At 47.1% G+C, this 16,225-nt stretch overlaps 2 protein-coding genes across 2 annotated transcripts in view; both read left to right on the plus strand.

The window, feature by feature from the left end:
• The window catches only part of LOC311368800 (RNA-binding protein FXR2-like), a 12,668-nt gene extending 5,261 nt beyond the window's left edge, over positions 1-7,407 (plus strand). The window contains exons 4-9 of the mRNA XM_084487569.1: positions 295-559; positions 1,760-1,939; positions 3,122-3,310; positions 4,308-4,406; positions 5,150-5,238; positions 6,014-7,407. Coding sequence (XP_084343695.1) covers positions 295-559; positions 1,760-1,939; positions 3,122-3,310; positions 4,308-4,406; positions 5,150-5,238; positions 6,014-6,124 — 933 coding nt within the window. The 3' untranslated portion in view covers positions 6,125-7,407. The remainder of the gene's footprint in view (positions 1-294; positions 560-1,759; positions 1,940-3,121; positions 3,311-4,307; positions 4,407-5,149; positions 5,239-6,013) is intronic.
• A 3,367-nt stretch (positions 7,408-10,774) lies between these two features.
• LOC311368327 (cornifelin homolog B-like) lies at positions 10,775-15,512 on the plus strand. Its single transcript, XM_084487131.1, has 4 exons — positions 10,775-10,863; positions 13,632-13,757; positions 14,240-14,397; positions 15,174-15,512. The coding sequence occupies exons 2-4, from the start codon at positions 13,634-13,636 to the stop codon at positions 15,366-15,368; spliced, it is 477 nt and encodes a 158-aa protein (XP_084343257.1). The 5' UTR covers positions 10,775-10,863; positions 13,632-13,633; the 3' UTR covers positions 15,369-15,512.
• The last annotated feature ends 713 nt before the right edge of the window (positions 15,513-16,225 follow it).

Here is a 16,225-nt window from a genome sequence, read left to right on the forward strand (position 1 = left end):
ATGGGGCCGGATCCCAAATCAACGCATTTGAGCTTTATTTTTTTCAAAGGCGGAGCAAGATACCTACTGCTCGTTTTACACCTAACGCAACTTCTACCTACTGGGGGACCAGAGGCAGGCTAGAGGAACTCATGTTAATGTTAGAAAACCTCAAAGTGAAAATGTCATGCCATGGGACCTTTTTAATGATGATCTAAAAAAAAAATTCAAATCAACGCCTTTTAACTGACCGCACTAATATTGACTCTTGCTTCTCCTCCCCCCCCCCCCCCCCCCCGCTTCCTGTCTGTACAGGAAGTGGAGCAGCTGCGTCTGGAGCGTCTCCAGATTGACGAGCAGCTCCGGCAGATCGGCGTGGGCTACCGCGCCCCCTCCGGCCGCACCGGCGGCGGGCCCGGGGGCCCCGGGGGGCCCGGGGGCGCCGGGGGCCCCGGCGGCGGCGAGCGGGAGAAGGGCTACCTGACGGACGAGAGCAGCAACTCCCTGCACAACTCGCGCGTGTACGGCGGGCGGGGCCGCGGCCGGCGCCCCTCCAACAGTCAGTACTCTGGTGGCTATGGTGAGGGGGCGGGAAATGACTATGACTGTTTTTTTTTGGCCGTCCAATCAGAGAACAGAGGGGAGTGGCTGAGAACGTTGACATTGACGTTGACGTTGAGGTCAGGCGCTAGCTTAGAGAGTCGTAGTCCGAAGACCAAATGTTAGCGATTGGTTATGGCAGATCCAGAGCGGCACTGGGTGGCAGATCCAATAGTTTTAAACTCCCAACAGACACCCGCCTTCAAGTGAGTTAACGTTTGTCAATGGAGAGCGGCCAGAATCTCTGTGCAAATGACATGAAGTACGACGGTCTGGTAGAACCGGGGCTAGACTCCGATTGGGGGCTGCTGGACGAAGACTTTACGAGGCTGGGGCAATGCCTTACGCCTAGCCGGGGAGCTAGACCATTCTCCCAGTGTGTGTTTTAAATATTCGCCGGCAGTCCGCTCCGTCAGATTTCCAGCAGATCTGTCCTGGGTCGGCCAATCACAGCTGTTGTATCTCGTGTGGGGCGGGGTTTGATACGACGACGAGATGGCCAAGATGGCTGCAGCTCCTGTGGAAACAGTCTGTTGGGTCAGCTATCGTGTTAAACGCACTGGACAGCCGATCCAACCACTGCACTTTAAGCTTTTGTTGATAAGAAAAAGCCTAACTTCCAACAGGATTTGGCAAATGTTTAATTAAAAAAACGTAGTGCTGCAGTGAGCCTATCCAATTGGGGAATTGACTAATTCCCATTTGCATATCGGTCTGGAGATGTCAGGCTACAATACGCCTGTCCACCAAAAACCCCTGTAGTGTTTTTAGAGTGGCTGGAAGGCCAAATATTGAAAAAAAAAAAAATATATATATATATATATATATGGTTTTAAATGATGGTGCGTTCCAGGCAACCCGTAACCCGTGTTTTCACAACCTTCTACCCGTGAGAGTGCCCTGGAACGGCAGTCAAACCCGCAACTCAATACTAAAAAGTGTTTAAAAAGTGTCCCTGGAACGCAGCATTATTCTGCGTTCCAGGGACACTGTTTAGCCCGTGAGTTCACGGGTTAGCGAGCTGTAACTGGGAGCACACCGATCTGGCAGCAGGTTGTGAAAACACGGGTGACGGGTTGCCTGGAAACGCAGCGTTAGTGTGGCCCACTGCCACCCCTCCCCTTTTTCATTTGACCAACGAATCCTAACCTCCCCCCCCCGACCTCCCGTCCGTCCGCAGGCACCAACTCTGAGCTGTCCAACGCCTCCGAGTCGGAGGAGGTGGCGGAGCGGGAGCAGCGTCCGCGCGGCGTGGGCGGAGAGGAGCGCGGCGCCCGGCGCGGCGGCCGCGGCCGGGGGGCCAACGCCGGGCGGGGCCGCGGGGGGCCCGGCGCCAGACCCACCAACTCCATCAGCTCAGGTACCTCACCCACCTCACCCGCCTCACCCCGCCGGCTGACGTCTCCACACCGTGAGGGTGGCAGTGCTTCGTCGGTGCGCTGCTACAGGCTGGAGGAGCTGGAGGTCCGTGGCCTGTTGCCCCCGGGGGGGGGGGGGGGCTGGCAGGCTAAGAAGGACGGCCTCATGCTGGCTGGTCTGGTGGTGGAGAGGAGCCGGTGACCTGCCCGGTCTGAAGGGTTTCAGTGCCCGGTTTAGCGCCGCGTACCTCACGATAAGACCCTCGACAGACGGCCCACTGCTGCCACGGGGCCCAGCCGTTCTCCCGCTGGGTCTTCTGGTTAACACGAGATGCAACATAAGAACATCAACCGCCCTGCAACACGTTAATGGGTCATACAGCAGCGGCTCCAATACAAGTCTCATGTCAAGATGTTATGAAAAGTTTTTCTTTTTGATAACCAAATCTTGGTCATGTAAAGAGAAAATGATTAACTATTAATTAAAGAGAACTATTTCCAAATAATGATCATGCAAACATTGTTAAAAACGACCGACTGTCTTGTGTTTTGCATGGGGGAGGGATGGGGGGACACTGGTTGTGCAGACGTCTGGCGCCCTCTGCTGTTGTGACTCGTGTAATTCCAGGGAGATAAACCCTTGTGCTGCTGTACAGTATGCAATATTTTTTTTTTCGTAGGATAAGTCTGGGATTCTGGCTTCTGATTGGTTAGAAGGCTCTTCCTTTTTAGATCGTGTTTCGATTTAGTCCTAGCTGTTTGTGGGAGTTTAGGGTCATGGTTAACCCTAACCCTAACCATAACCAATCGGAGGAGAGCTCCGAGAGCTCCGCCATTCTAACCAATCGGAGGCCACGATCCCAGACTTATCCTACGAAAAAAAAATATTGCTTACAGTAAAGATCCAGCTGTTGCTTCTCAAACCACAGCTGGAACGGCGTTGTGTGTGTGTGTGTGTGTGTGTGTGTGTGTGTGTGTGTGTGTGTGTGTGTGTGTGTGTGTGTGTGTGTGTGTGTGTGTGTGTGTGTGTGTGTGTGTGTGTGTGTGTGTGTGTGTGTGTGTGTGTGTGTGTGTGTGGTGCTGAAGGACCCTGACAGTAACCCCTACTCCCTGTGTGTGTGTGTGTGTGTAGTGCTGAAGGACCCTGACAGTAACCCCTACTCCCTGTGTGTGTGTGTGTGTAGTGCTGAAGGACCCTGACAGTAACCCCTACTCCCTGCTGGAGGGCGAGGGAGAGCAGCCCGACGCGGCCGACGGGGGCGCAGACCGCCGCCGCCGCGACCGCCGTCGCCGTAACGACCAGGAGCCCAGCGTGATGGACGCCGCCACCGAGGAGTCGGACGGCCAGGCCGCCACCAGCGACAACGGACTAGGTGAGCGGCGGGGGGGGGGGCGGCGGGGGGGGGGGGGGGTCACGGCAGACGGGACCACAGGACGGGAGTTCACCGCAAAGACTATCGACGCTGTGTGGTGTTTTTATTTTATTTTTTTTAAGAAGCAAGCAAATGCAAATCTCTCTGCTTAATACCAGCCGTCACCTGGTGGTGTACAGGTGGAAGATGCTTTTTTTGGTTTGTTTTTTTTAAAACAGAAGGAAATAATAGTGTGTTACTTATCAGACGGGGGCGTTCTTGTGCTAAGCAAATGCAAATCTCTCAGTTCAGTTCAGTTTCAGTTTCAGTTTATTGTCCCCTGAGGGAAACTTGTCTTGCAGCCAGGTTAACATACAGGTACAGTAAGCACAACAGATAAACACACACAAATAATAACACCAACTACTATAACTACTATAAGTAAAAAAAACACTGTTACACTACTACTCATCTAGCTAATTGTGCAAATTTAGCAACCGTATTGCACTTGGAACAAAAGAGCTCCTTGTCCTGTTGAGCCTCAAACCAGAGACTCTCTGCTGAATACCAGCAGGTGTCTTGTGGTGTACAGGTGGAAGATGCTTTTTTTGGTTTGTTTTTTTTAAAACGGAAGGAAATAGCGTGTTACTGATCAGACGGGGGCGTTCTTGTGCTTTTGTTAATAGAAGGGAAAAGGCTTTTGTTGTAGAAACAAAAGCACTGCTGCAGCTCCCCCCCCCCCCCCCCCCCCCCAGAGCTGGGATGTAAAGGTTGGGGTCTGATTACGGCCTCTGATGGAGTGTGGCCTTTAGACGCAGCCCAGTGTCGTTACTCCTCCCTGACACTGACGCAAGACTCATGACTGATGAGGATTGACCACACACACACACACACACACACACACACACACACACACACACACACACACACACACACACACACACACACACACACACACACACACACACACACACACACACACACACGTGTCTGAGTCTTTAACCTGACCCTTTCACAGACGAGGAGGGCCGACCCCAGCGTCGCAACAGAAGCCGCCGCCGCCGTAACCGCGGCAACCGCCCCGAGGGTGGCTCGGCCAGCCGTGACAGACAGCAAGGTGAGGGCTTTTGGCTCCGCCCCCCCCCCCCCCGCCCCCACCCCCCCCCCCCAGGCACACACGCCACACACGTCAGATTGCTGCCGATCAATTAAAGAGTCGGTTCGATTACAGAGATGGAAATGGCGCCCATAGCAACGGCCTGCTGCTCATAGCGCAGTCCGCCGTACCGAAAAACCAGATTGCTGAATGCTGGAGTCGACAATCGACAACAATAGATTAGATATATCGGAGCGGCATCAGCTCAGGAGGTACAGCGGGTCGGCTGGTAACTGCAAGGTCGCTGGTTCGATCCCCGGCTCCTCCTCCTAGAGGAGTGTGGAGGTGTCCCCTGAGAGAGACGCCCTCACCCTGACCGCTCCTGACCCGCTGGCTGTCGCCCTGCGGGGTCCACTCCGCCGCCGTCGGTGTGTGAATGTGTGCATGAACGGGTGAATGTCAGTCAACACTGTGAAAGCGCTTTATATAAATGAGGACCGTTTACCATTTAGATTATTCAACAAAGCCCGGTCCTGATGGTCAGTGGTTTATCACCAAATAAATATTAATGAAGGGGATGCGTTAATGTTTGCCTCAGCTGTAAATAATATTACTTTTTGATTTTGATTTTCACCGTCCTGTACTTTCTGCTGTGGCACCCTCATTTCCTGTCTGGGGTCAATGAAGTTAATTTTGTCCTGCAACCGATCACATGCTAGTTAGACTGAGCTGACTCTGGTTGTGTTTCCTGTGCTGCGCTCCAGTGACTGTGGCAGACTACATCTCCCGCCCGGAGTCCCAGAGCAGGCAGAACGTTCCCCAGAAGGAGAACCAGACTGCCCCTGAACCCAAGGTACACTCACTCACTCACTCACTCACTCACTCACTCACTCTTCAGGGAGGACTCTGTACCATGTCACCAAGGGGCTGGTGGATGTCTGAGCAGTACAGGCGGATTAGAACGTGACTCCATGCATAATGTGTGACGCTGACTAGGGCTGTGCAGCCATCGTCATTCTTAAGATCCCTCCCAATCAGTCGATGAGTGGTCAGGTCTAGCTCAGCCTCATTGGCTCCATCATAACGTTCACACCTCGTTGCTGCATTACCAACGTTTTGATCATTCCCAGGAGTCCATTTGTCCCTGCAAATCGGTCCATGGTCATGACTGAATGATTTGTCTATTGAGGAGTTAAGTAATACAATATGGTACAATGGCTTTTAACCAGTCACACAACCTGTCGGGACAAGCTGGCTGGAAATTAAACTAATACAAAGGATTCGGGTGCGGACTAGCGTGCAACCTTCAGCGTATGAGGAACCGAGCGCCAGTTGAAAGTTCCCTTTTTGCTAAAACAAGTTTGCACATGGAGACGCGTTCCCGCGTATCCATCGAATCTCAGCAGCCGTCCAAAACTGTCAACTGAAAACCTTCAGCTGAGAGATCAGAGTCTAGGAAAGAGCAAACGCACAATCCCTCACGTCACATCTTGTGTCTTGACAAGCCGCACATTGGAAGCAGAGTTTCAGGTTTCTGCGTGTTCACGGAGGAGGCCGGTGGCGTGACGTCTGCTCTCTGTTCCCCCCCCCCCCTCCCCTCCCCCCCCCCCCACCCCCCCCCCCCGCAGGAGAACGGAACCAGCACCAAGAAGGACGAGCGCGCCCCCTCCAAGGGCTCCCCCAGCAACGGCCTGGCCACCGCCGCCGAGACCAAGGCCTTGGTCAACGGGGTCTCGTAGAGAAACGGCGCCCACAGCAAAAAAAATAATAACCACAAACCACGTGTATTTAAAAAAAGAAAAAATAGAGAGGCCCTGCCCTTCTGGAAGAATCCACGTCTAGAGCAAGACCTCATGGCAATCTGTGTCCCTGCTTGCATTAACTTTAACCTTGAACCGAAGAGCGAGAGAGCGAGAGAGAAAAACAAGTACCTGACGAAAAATATCTGAATTCATTTACGCGTGCGAGGAAAAACGTAACGTAAAAAAAAAAAATACGACAAACGCATCTACTTAAAAAAAACACGTTGAAAGGTGTATGCTATCCTATCTATCAGTACGTAGTGCTTATTTTTAAGAAAAAAAAAACACACACACATGACTAGCTTACCAAAAAAAAACAAAAACAGAGCTGGTGGAAACGACCTGATTTTTAAAGAAATACGGAAACACGCAACAGGACGAGACTCTCTATGTTTGTTTGTTTTTTAGTTTTTTAAACTAATGTCCTTTTTTTTTTTGTTATGTCAATTATTTCCGTTGTTGTCGTTGTTGTTAATCACTTGGTTTTGACTGAGGAGGAGGGGGAGGAGGGGGGGGGGGTCGGACGGCGAAAAATCGTACGTGTTTTCCCGCCAAAAAAAACCGACGCGTCTATCGAAGCGCGTTTAACGTCGAGAAACGAAGAGCGAGCTAGAACGAGAGAGGGAGAGAGAGGGGGGGCGGCGGCGGTGGCGGCGGCGGCGGCGAGGTGGGCGGCGGCCGTGGACGCACGCGGGCGGACTTTGTTAGCTCATGGTCGCTGCCTGCGTGGCGTCGGGGCGGCGGCCCCACGCCCGGGGGGTGTGTTGGGGGGGGGGGGGGGGGGGGGGGGGGGGGGCGAAGTCAGGACGAGATGGACGGGGATGCGGTCTGGTCGTTGGGGGCGGATTATGGTTTACTGACATTGTGCCTTGAATTTGGGGAAGATTAAAAAAAAAAAAAAAAAAAGACTTAAAAAAAAAACTTGAGTTTATCATTTTGATTTTTTTTTTTCCGTTTGTTTCACAAGAAGAATAAAAGCGAGGGAGGGGTCTTGATTCCTTTTGTTCGTTTTGGTTAAGAGACGGGATGGACGGATGAATCTGAGAGCGAGTGATGACTGGACGCGGTCGGGGGGTGTCACTAGTGGCGAGGGGGTGCAGGAGCGGCGGCGGCGGTGAACGGGTTCATAAAAACAGAGCGGCGGACGTTTGGTGCCAAACAGGAAATTCAAGTGCTTGTTCTTTGCTATTGGCTGCGGCGGCATTGGGGGGGGGGGGGGGGGGGGGCGTGGGCGCGGTCGGAGGTGTGAGGGCGCGCGGGGAGGGGGGGGTGGGGGGGGGGGGGTGTCCAGCAAAGGCATCCGGCGACCACTAAAACAAAGTTAAACGGTTAGGGGTGGGATAAGGGGTCCTGGCGTTCGCCTTAAGAGTCTCCTTGGTCACGTGTCACCTCCGCCTCCCTCATGTATTCAGTGATGGGGGGGGGTGGGGGGGGGGGAGTGGTGGTGGAGAGTTCCAGCAGCTCTGTAGCCAGAACAAGAAATAGATCGACTACAAAATGACAAATGAATAAAGAAATGGTAAAGGAAACCTATACTGTGCCTGAGAGGGGTCACACGGGACTGAGCACACACACACACACACACACACACACATATACACGCACACGCACATACATACACACAAACACACACACTCGGAGATGAGGAGGTGGGGCTCAGGGAGGCTGGCCAGGCGAGGTCGTTGGGAGGAGGGGGGGGGGTCCCCCTCTGGGTTTATGATCCAGCCGTAGATACATGGTGGAGTCGAAGCGCGCCCTGGCCAGTGACGCGGCCCGCAGCTCTCACGCCGTCACCTGTTGTCTTGGTAACCGCTCTCAAAAAGCAATTTCATAATTTTTTTTTTTTGTTTTTGTTTTTGTTCTTTCCACAAAATACAATTTATCAAATAAAACAAAAATGGAAGTGAACCTCTTCTCTCTCGACATGATCTTTTTGATTCCCTTTTCTCTTGTGAGTTCCTTTTTGTCTTTGAGTTCCTAACGTGCATGGCGTCAGGCGGTAACCGCTCCGTAGGACGCTCTGTGCCCGTCACATGCATGAAGACGTGGAGACGTGGGGGGGTTTGATTTTTAAAGAGATCTGACTCCCCTAAACATCTCTCTTTCTCCTGGAGCTGCTGCTATCGTACATACTGAATGTCCAACATGGAAAGTAACAAAAAACGAAATAAATACAACCCGCCCGCCCCAACAAAATACTTTATTTGTAACAAGCCTAACGGTTCCCTGGCGCACACACCCACAAGACATCCTTGGTTAAATACATATCCAACATATATGTATATATCTTATTTATATACTGGATATTTTGAGGCGGTGGATGGGAGGGTCAGGGATTATTATGTACTACGACTTGAGTTCTATAAAAGTTTAAATATATACGGTCGGACGTTGGCCCTAACCCGACAGATTCTGCTGCTGGCTCTTAGTGTGTGTGTGTGTGTGTGTGTGTGTGTGTGGCCGTTTTTCAATCGAAAGCGGGAGCAAAGGAACTGAAGTATTTGTACTGGGTTGTATCTGTGTACAAGGGAGGAGAATTGTGACCCTTTTGTTTTTTGTGTACACCTTTATACCTCACTCTCCTCCGTGTGTGTGCTTGTACTGTAATCCTTGTGTGTCTGAACTCCCCTGTGTGTGTGTGTGTGTGTGTGTGTGTGTGTGTGTGGGCGTGCACATCCGTTGTGACACTAGCTGTTTGGTCGACTCCTCACTGTCCAATTGTGTCTTTTTTTTTTCTCACTCATGTTCTGGTGGCAATAAAGGACTTTTCATCGTTTGGTATAAATATTCTATCCTTTTGTCCTTTTATTATTATTATTATTATTATCCGTATGGTATTTTGACCTTTTACATTTTTTTAAGTTTTTTATGGAAGATTGAAAAATGAGTTGTTGGATATAGCTCACAAAAATAATTTTTGATACTCTGTGTCCGCACACTATCTTGTAGGACTCTTTAAGTTGCCCCCTCTAACCCCTACCTGCTCCTTCATGACCTGTCGCTGTACTGTCTAACCCCTACCTGCTCCTTCATGACCGGTCTCTGTACTGTCTAACCCCTACCTGCTCCTTAATGACCTGTCTCTGTACTGTCTAACCCCTACCTGCTCCTTAATGACCTGTCTCTGTACTGTCTAACCCCTACCTGCTCCTTAATGACCTTTCTCTGTACTGTCTAACCCCTACCTGCTCCTTCATGACCTGTCTCTGTACCGTCTAACCCCTACCTGCTCCTTCATGACCTGTCTCTGTACCGTCTAACCCCTACCTGCTCCTTAATGACCTGTCTCTGTACCGTCTAACCCCTACCTGCTCCATAATGACCTGTCTCTGTACCGTCTAACCCCTACCTGCTCCTTAATGACCTGTCTCTGTACTGTCTAACCCCTACCTGCTCCTTAATGACCTGTCTCTGTACTGTCTAACCCCTACCTGCTCCTTAATGACCCGTCTCTGTACTGTCTAACCCCTACCTGCTCCTTAATGACCCGTCTCTGTACTGTCTAACCCCTACCTGCTCCTTAATGACCCGTCTCTGTACCGTCTAACCCCTACCTGCTCCTTAATGACCTGTCTCTGTACCGTCTAACCCCTACCTGCTCCTTAATGACCTGTCTCTGTACCGTCTAACCCCTACCTGCTCCTTAATGACCTGTCTCTGTACCGTCTAACCCCTACCTGCTCCTTAATGACCTGTCTCTGTACCGTCTAACCCCTACCTGCTCCTTAATGACCTGTCTCTGTACTGTCTAACCCCTACCTGCTCCTTAATGACCTGTCTCTGTTCACTGTCTAGCACCTACCTGTTCCTTAATGACCGGTATCTCAAGGTCACTGTGAGTCAAGTTTCATTTAGCTTCCGCTAAATGACCAAAGTAATAAATAACAGGAATATACTGGAGGTATTGTGGAGGGACTGTGTTATGAATTTTAAGTGAATAATAACCGGCTTGCAGTCCTAAGATTCATTGAACACTGACCTTGATCAACACAATCTTATGGGTCATATTCGGCATACTGTACATATTTGAAAGCTCAGACATGTTGTTGAATGAGTCACGTCTTTTTCCGAGTGAAAGTTTAGTCAATTTTGCTAAATAGTGTACATGACCAATATTTATTTGCATTCCAGCCCCATTTGGGCGATCTTCAAACACTACGGGAATAATAAAGTTCCAGTATCATAACTTCTCATCTCCTCGCTTAAATGTGACTGAAGTATAAAGACTACGGTTGTAACCTACCGTTGGCACACGGACAGGAATGTAGGCCTACTTTTTTTTGTACTCAAAAAAAGTTGGCCTTATGTGATCCTGTGTCTCCCTCTACTGGATATATTTTAACATAGTTTGTTTGTCTTTTAGCAGATGCTTTTTACCAAACAAATTAGGTGAGGCACATTGTAGTAGCATGCGGTTGTTCTCTGCAAGTACTCCATTTGCACACCTTGCAATGGTGTCGTTCCAAACCAGCAACCACATTAAGACTTGTCGTGTGTGTGTGTGTGTGTGTGTGTGAGAGAGTGAGAGTGAGAGAGAGAGAGGTGTAGCTACATCCTGCGAGCTACGATAGTCTCTGGGGATAAATATTCGGGGCAACATCAACAGTTGCTTGTTCAGACTTGTTCAGAATAATCTAAGCTTTATCTCGGCTGACATTTGCTCCGTTCAAAAGCAGGTTTGTCACAATTTTTTATTAATATTATTTGGAGTAGTCCATTCCAGTGTTTGGCGTTTCATATTGTCGAGGTTAAATATTGGCTAATTATTTTAGTTTGTTTGCATTGTTGTGCAGTGTGCATTGTTTATTCTAAGGATATGCTTAAGGCTAGTTCAAATGCTTCCATTTGGAATGATGATTATCAATATAAATTAAATATTGTTTATTCCTACAATAGCCTATAGGCCTATCTAACATTAGATGAACATGGATCTGAGATTGAGAATTTACGTAACAAATATAAACCTATTTGTTGAATGCTGTTTTTTACAAAAAAAAGTGTAAATTGAGGCAATGACAAAAGTCAAGAACCTTCAGTTTCCTGAAAGTACTTTTGTTACAACCCGACTTTCATATTTGTTTTCTATTTTATTTTTTATCTAACTTTTTTAATGAATCGCTTTTTTTTTTTTTAAAGTGCATCTTGGCCACGACGTAGCAGCACCATTTACAGGGTTGTAGAAATACAAACATACTGTAAATGCAGGGAACAATAAAAGAGGAAGAAGCATTCTGAACATCTGCAGCCAACTTCTCTGCAGAATGACGGTGTGGTAGGGAAATCTGGCTGTATCGGTCGGTGGCTGATTTGGTTTTCAAATGTCTACCATCCAAACCACCAGAGAGGCAGGACCATGTGTCACACAGCCACAGTCCGTACATCACAATGATCTAAAGCCATGACCGTAGAAACAATATTAGCTTGACCAATATGAGGCAAATAACATTAGTCTCAATGTTTACAACTCAAACCACCAAGACATTTGGCACCCCAAGGAAGAAAGGCAGATCATTTATATTTATTATATTTATATATAGCCTATATGGTTATCTTTTTTCGTACAATCAGCCATTCACAAAATCTGCGAAATATTTTTAACTTGATCCACAAGACATTTCAAAACATGAAAAATGTTTTGATACAGTCAGTCTCAGGGGTCGGCAACCCTAAGCACGCGTGCCACCACTGGCACGTGGCCGCATAATCATTGGCACGCTTGCAAAAAAAAATAATAATAAAAAAATCGTATATATTTTTTTTTTTTGCACTTTATTCTGTTTTGGAGATTTCCTCCCAGTGCAAATATGTTTAAATTAGTTACTGAAAGCAAGTGTTCTGAAATGGGATCAATTAATAATTATTAAACCTATGTTGCGAGTAATAGAGAAGAAAATATTTAAAATATTGTTGCAAGTGGCCTGTATGCATGGCCTTCACATGGTTTTTGCAAAGCTGTAGGTCCTGCATGTCTTAAAGATGTCTCTGTTTTTTACATTTCTTACAGTGCAAATATGTTTTTGAATGAGTTTCTGAAAGCAGTGTTGGTGAATGGTCTAGCACTTGCCCTGTGATAGGCGTGACCCGAGTTCGCGTCCAGAGTATTTCATAGTATTCTTGGCGTTGGCTTCATTTTGTAACTCCCTTTATTAATTGTAGGGGAGAGTGGGGTGAGTAGTGCCACTTTTTACCCAAAGTGACTTTAAAGTGAGGCCATGACAGTAATGTCTCCAAATGAAATATGTATGTATATTTCAGGATGTGGTGCATCCCTGGCAACAATAACTTTGGATCTGAAATAAACTGTTTAAGAAATATAGCTTTCAGAAAAAAAAGTGGTCTCGTGGCACAACTTGCCCCCGGTGAGTTGTGCCTTTGGAGAGAATACGTTGGGGTAAATTGTGCCATTGATACATATCTCATAAACTGTAATGCTATATAAAAGCAAGACAAATCCATTAGAAAATTACTAATTTAAGGTTTATTTAAAGTAAATAAAGGGTTCCAACCAGGATAATGCTGAACATCCTTTCTTCTACACCAAGAAGAAGACAAGAACACAAGAACAAAATTTTATTCAAAATCAGGCCTTAATTGACTGAAACCCACAGATCTGGCCTACTACTTAACATTCCCCTTGTAGATGCTGCAGGGGAATATGAACTTCTCCTCCCTTCTGGCTGTACAACCAAGTTTTTTTGGTGTTGGATTTATATATAAGATTTCCATTTATATATACGATTTAGCTTCAGATTAAGCTTTTCGATTTAGGATTTAGATTCTGATATAAGATTTAAATTTAAATTTAGCATGTCGATTTAGATTTTAGATTTAACATATAACTCTAATTCTACATACGTGAAAAAGTGACATGTGAATGGCAGTGCAGTTTGGAGGGGTGTTTATTTCCCAAATCTAGGAAAAATTAAGTGCAATTTAGGTTAAGTGAAGCAAGCTTTTCAGCAGCAAAAAACCATTACTACTTTACCAAGATCAAATTGTCCTTATATGAAGCAATTTCTCAGCCTCTGTGACCTTATGTCTTAATCAGTGACCTGAAGACATTGGTTGGTTTATTTGGTTCATTGTTATACATTATTACTAGTTATACCCAAGCTGTGGTTTCAGTTAACAAAGGTGGTTACAAACAGGACAAAGTTTTTGCGTGGTGCTGTGACAGTACCTCTCTGTTCACAGAAAACAGTACCTAGTAGGCAGACAGGAAACCCACAGTTCGTAGGTTCCCTATTCAACCAGATGGGCTCAAGTTTCGAGACGCCTCATTTCCACTGAATGCGGGTAGAAATCAAAATTTCGGTTTTGCATGACAACACCACCCTCCGTAACACCTTGTGGCTCTCACGCTCTCTCTCTCATCCGACATTTTCCATCTCTCTCTATCGCTCTCTCATCGTCGTTCTCTTTCTCTGTGTTCGTCCGTCCGTAGTCATGGCGACGGTGCTGACCTCCCAGCCCGGCATGGTGACCACGGGAGTGACGACCTGGGCTTTCGACCCGGGGATGGAGATGTGGTCCTCCAGCTTGTTCGACTGCTTTGACGACATGGGGATATGTGGGTATCTGTTCCTACTGCTCCTGACTCCATGTGCCCCCCCACCCCCAGTGTCTGCAGTCCACCAATGAGGGAGCTTACTCTGTATGGCTCGGCCAATCGGATTCTTATACGTCTGACCTGCAATGTTAACGGCTTGTCAAATGTAGTTTTGTGTGGTGTGGTGGACTCCAGGTCCACCGTGGACGTTGGGGTGGTGGCAGGGAGAGTCTCAGTGGTTCACTCTGCTTACGCCTCAGTCACTAACAATCAGCTCATATTCTCCCACTGTGCGTTGAAAATAGGTTATCTGGGTTGTCCAACGACATCTGGTCGGTAGTTCTGATTTTAATGTAGGATTTGGAACTTGTGGAAGGAGGAGAGGTGTCCCTTTATTGAAAAGTAATGCGTGCCCGTGGGAAATGATTGATCGATCAGAATCAAGTATTCAACCGTGTCAAAAATAATAACACTTGTCTCAACTGTGACGCGCCCTGGCGCAGGCTGCCTGGGGTTCTGGTGCCCTTCGTGCCACGCGTGTAAGGTCAGCTCGGACCACGGCGAGGGGCTGTGTCTCCCCATGCTGGAGATGTGGAGCGGCATGGTGCCCATCGCGGGCATGGGCCTCCGGATCTCCATCAGAGAGCGCTACCGTATAAAGGCACGTGGGAGACATCACAACCGCTCACCTCAAGTCCACTTTAATTATTTAGAAGATATATATTTTTTATTTTTTATTTTGCACTTTATAAAAGACATGAATACAGAGAAGAGACAAAAAAAAAAAAAAAGATCAGTGCAGGAAGAGACAGAAAGCCCAAATTGGCTTATATGAAGCCTCCACCTAAATAAGTAAAATAAACCACTAAATTAAATTTAAACAAACAACAGACAAACAAATAACAAAACAAACAACAGCAGCAACTACAAAACATATCATAAAATATTAATAAGAAATGTAAGAAAATAATAATAATAATAAAAAATATATATATATAATAATAAAAAAATATATATAAGTTGTCTTTTTTTCAAGGAGTGAACATATAAGCACTCAAGGGTTTCCTTTTTCTTACACCCCCTAAACTTTGTGGTTGGAAAATGGGGGATACACTCACTCACTCACTCACTCAGTCACACTTTCAGATTGAATAATGATTATCCATGAAATCAAAGACAAAACCTGCCAGTCTAAGTCTGGCCCCATGACAGCGGCCTGCCACCATCTCTCCGTATTCTGCTTCTCGTTCAAATTGTCTCCAGTGTTGTTAATCTTTAAAAACAAAAGGTATTGGCTTGTTATCCTTCGGTCCCCGTAGAGAGAGATTGTTATATTATATATAATATTCAATAAATATATATTTAATGATTAATTAATTAATATTGAGTGTGTGTGTGTGTGTGTGTGTCTTCTCTCTTCCCCGCTGCCATCGGCAGGGCTCCATTGCTGACGACTGCACCGTCGCCACATTCTGCAGCCCGTGCTCCTACTGTCAGATGGCGCGGGAACTCAAGGAACGCCGTCTCCGTCACACGCGCGTCATCTCCTCCACCACCGTGCAGGTCACGAACCCACCGGCATACGCAGCAGCCCATTACCCCATCCAACAGGACTTCAGTCACCCACAGTAAAAGGCAGGACCCGAGGCTTTATTTTTATATGCATTACGGCATGGGTTCAGGTTTTTATAATAATGCATGTATGATGATAATAAAGGTTGTCCAAAGATATTTTGATACACATGAAGGCATGAAAATAAACGCAAGCATTCCCAGTGCAAATTCTGACTCGTGATGCTTTCTTTATATTTAATCCAACATACATATTTGTATACATCACTTCATTGATATTTAAATATATGTTTATGTATGGTAGTAGGCTAGCTTATGATACCGTACATATGATACCGTTAATCATATGTCAACCGCCGTATTTAGGAGTAGGCCTACTTAGAGCGAAACTTAGGACTGAAACTGAAACGGTTGGACATGGAGAGACCATAGCATCAGTGTGTCGTGGAAATATTAATCATAACTATAATACACAATTACAAACCTTTCATTAACCTTCTATATAAACCTTCTTTATATAATTACTAGTCAATCTAAAAGGAACTGTTTACATTCTCCTTGGACCTTAAGATACCACCCTTCCTCTCTCTAACTGAGAGAGGTCAAGGTGGTTCAGACTTGCATTCCCACTGGAGCCACAGAGTCTGATACTGAGGCCAGGCCAATCCACTGACTTCTTTGTCGTGTAGATTTGTTTAACTGTATTGCAGCCAGGGTTCTAAATTAACACCCGCCAACTCCGCCAAATGCGGGTTAAAAATCATTTTTGGCGGGTGTTCATAAAAACTTACTAGCCAGTTTGGACGGTGATGCATGAGGCAATCTCAGAGCCGCTCTGCTGTTCTCTCTCCCTGGGCAGTACTGACTACATTTCCCGTGAGCACTGTGGTGATGCTACGTGATGTTGTCACGTTAAA

This window comes from Micromesistius poutassou, assembly GCF_964030765.1.
Source record: "Micromesistius poutassou genome assembly, chromosome: 23".
NCBI lineage: Eukaryota > Metazoa > Chordata > Actinopteri > Gadiformes > Gadidae > Micromesistius > Micromesistius poutassou.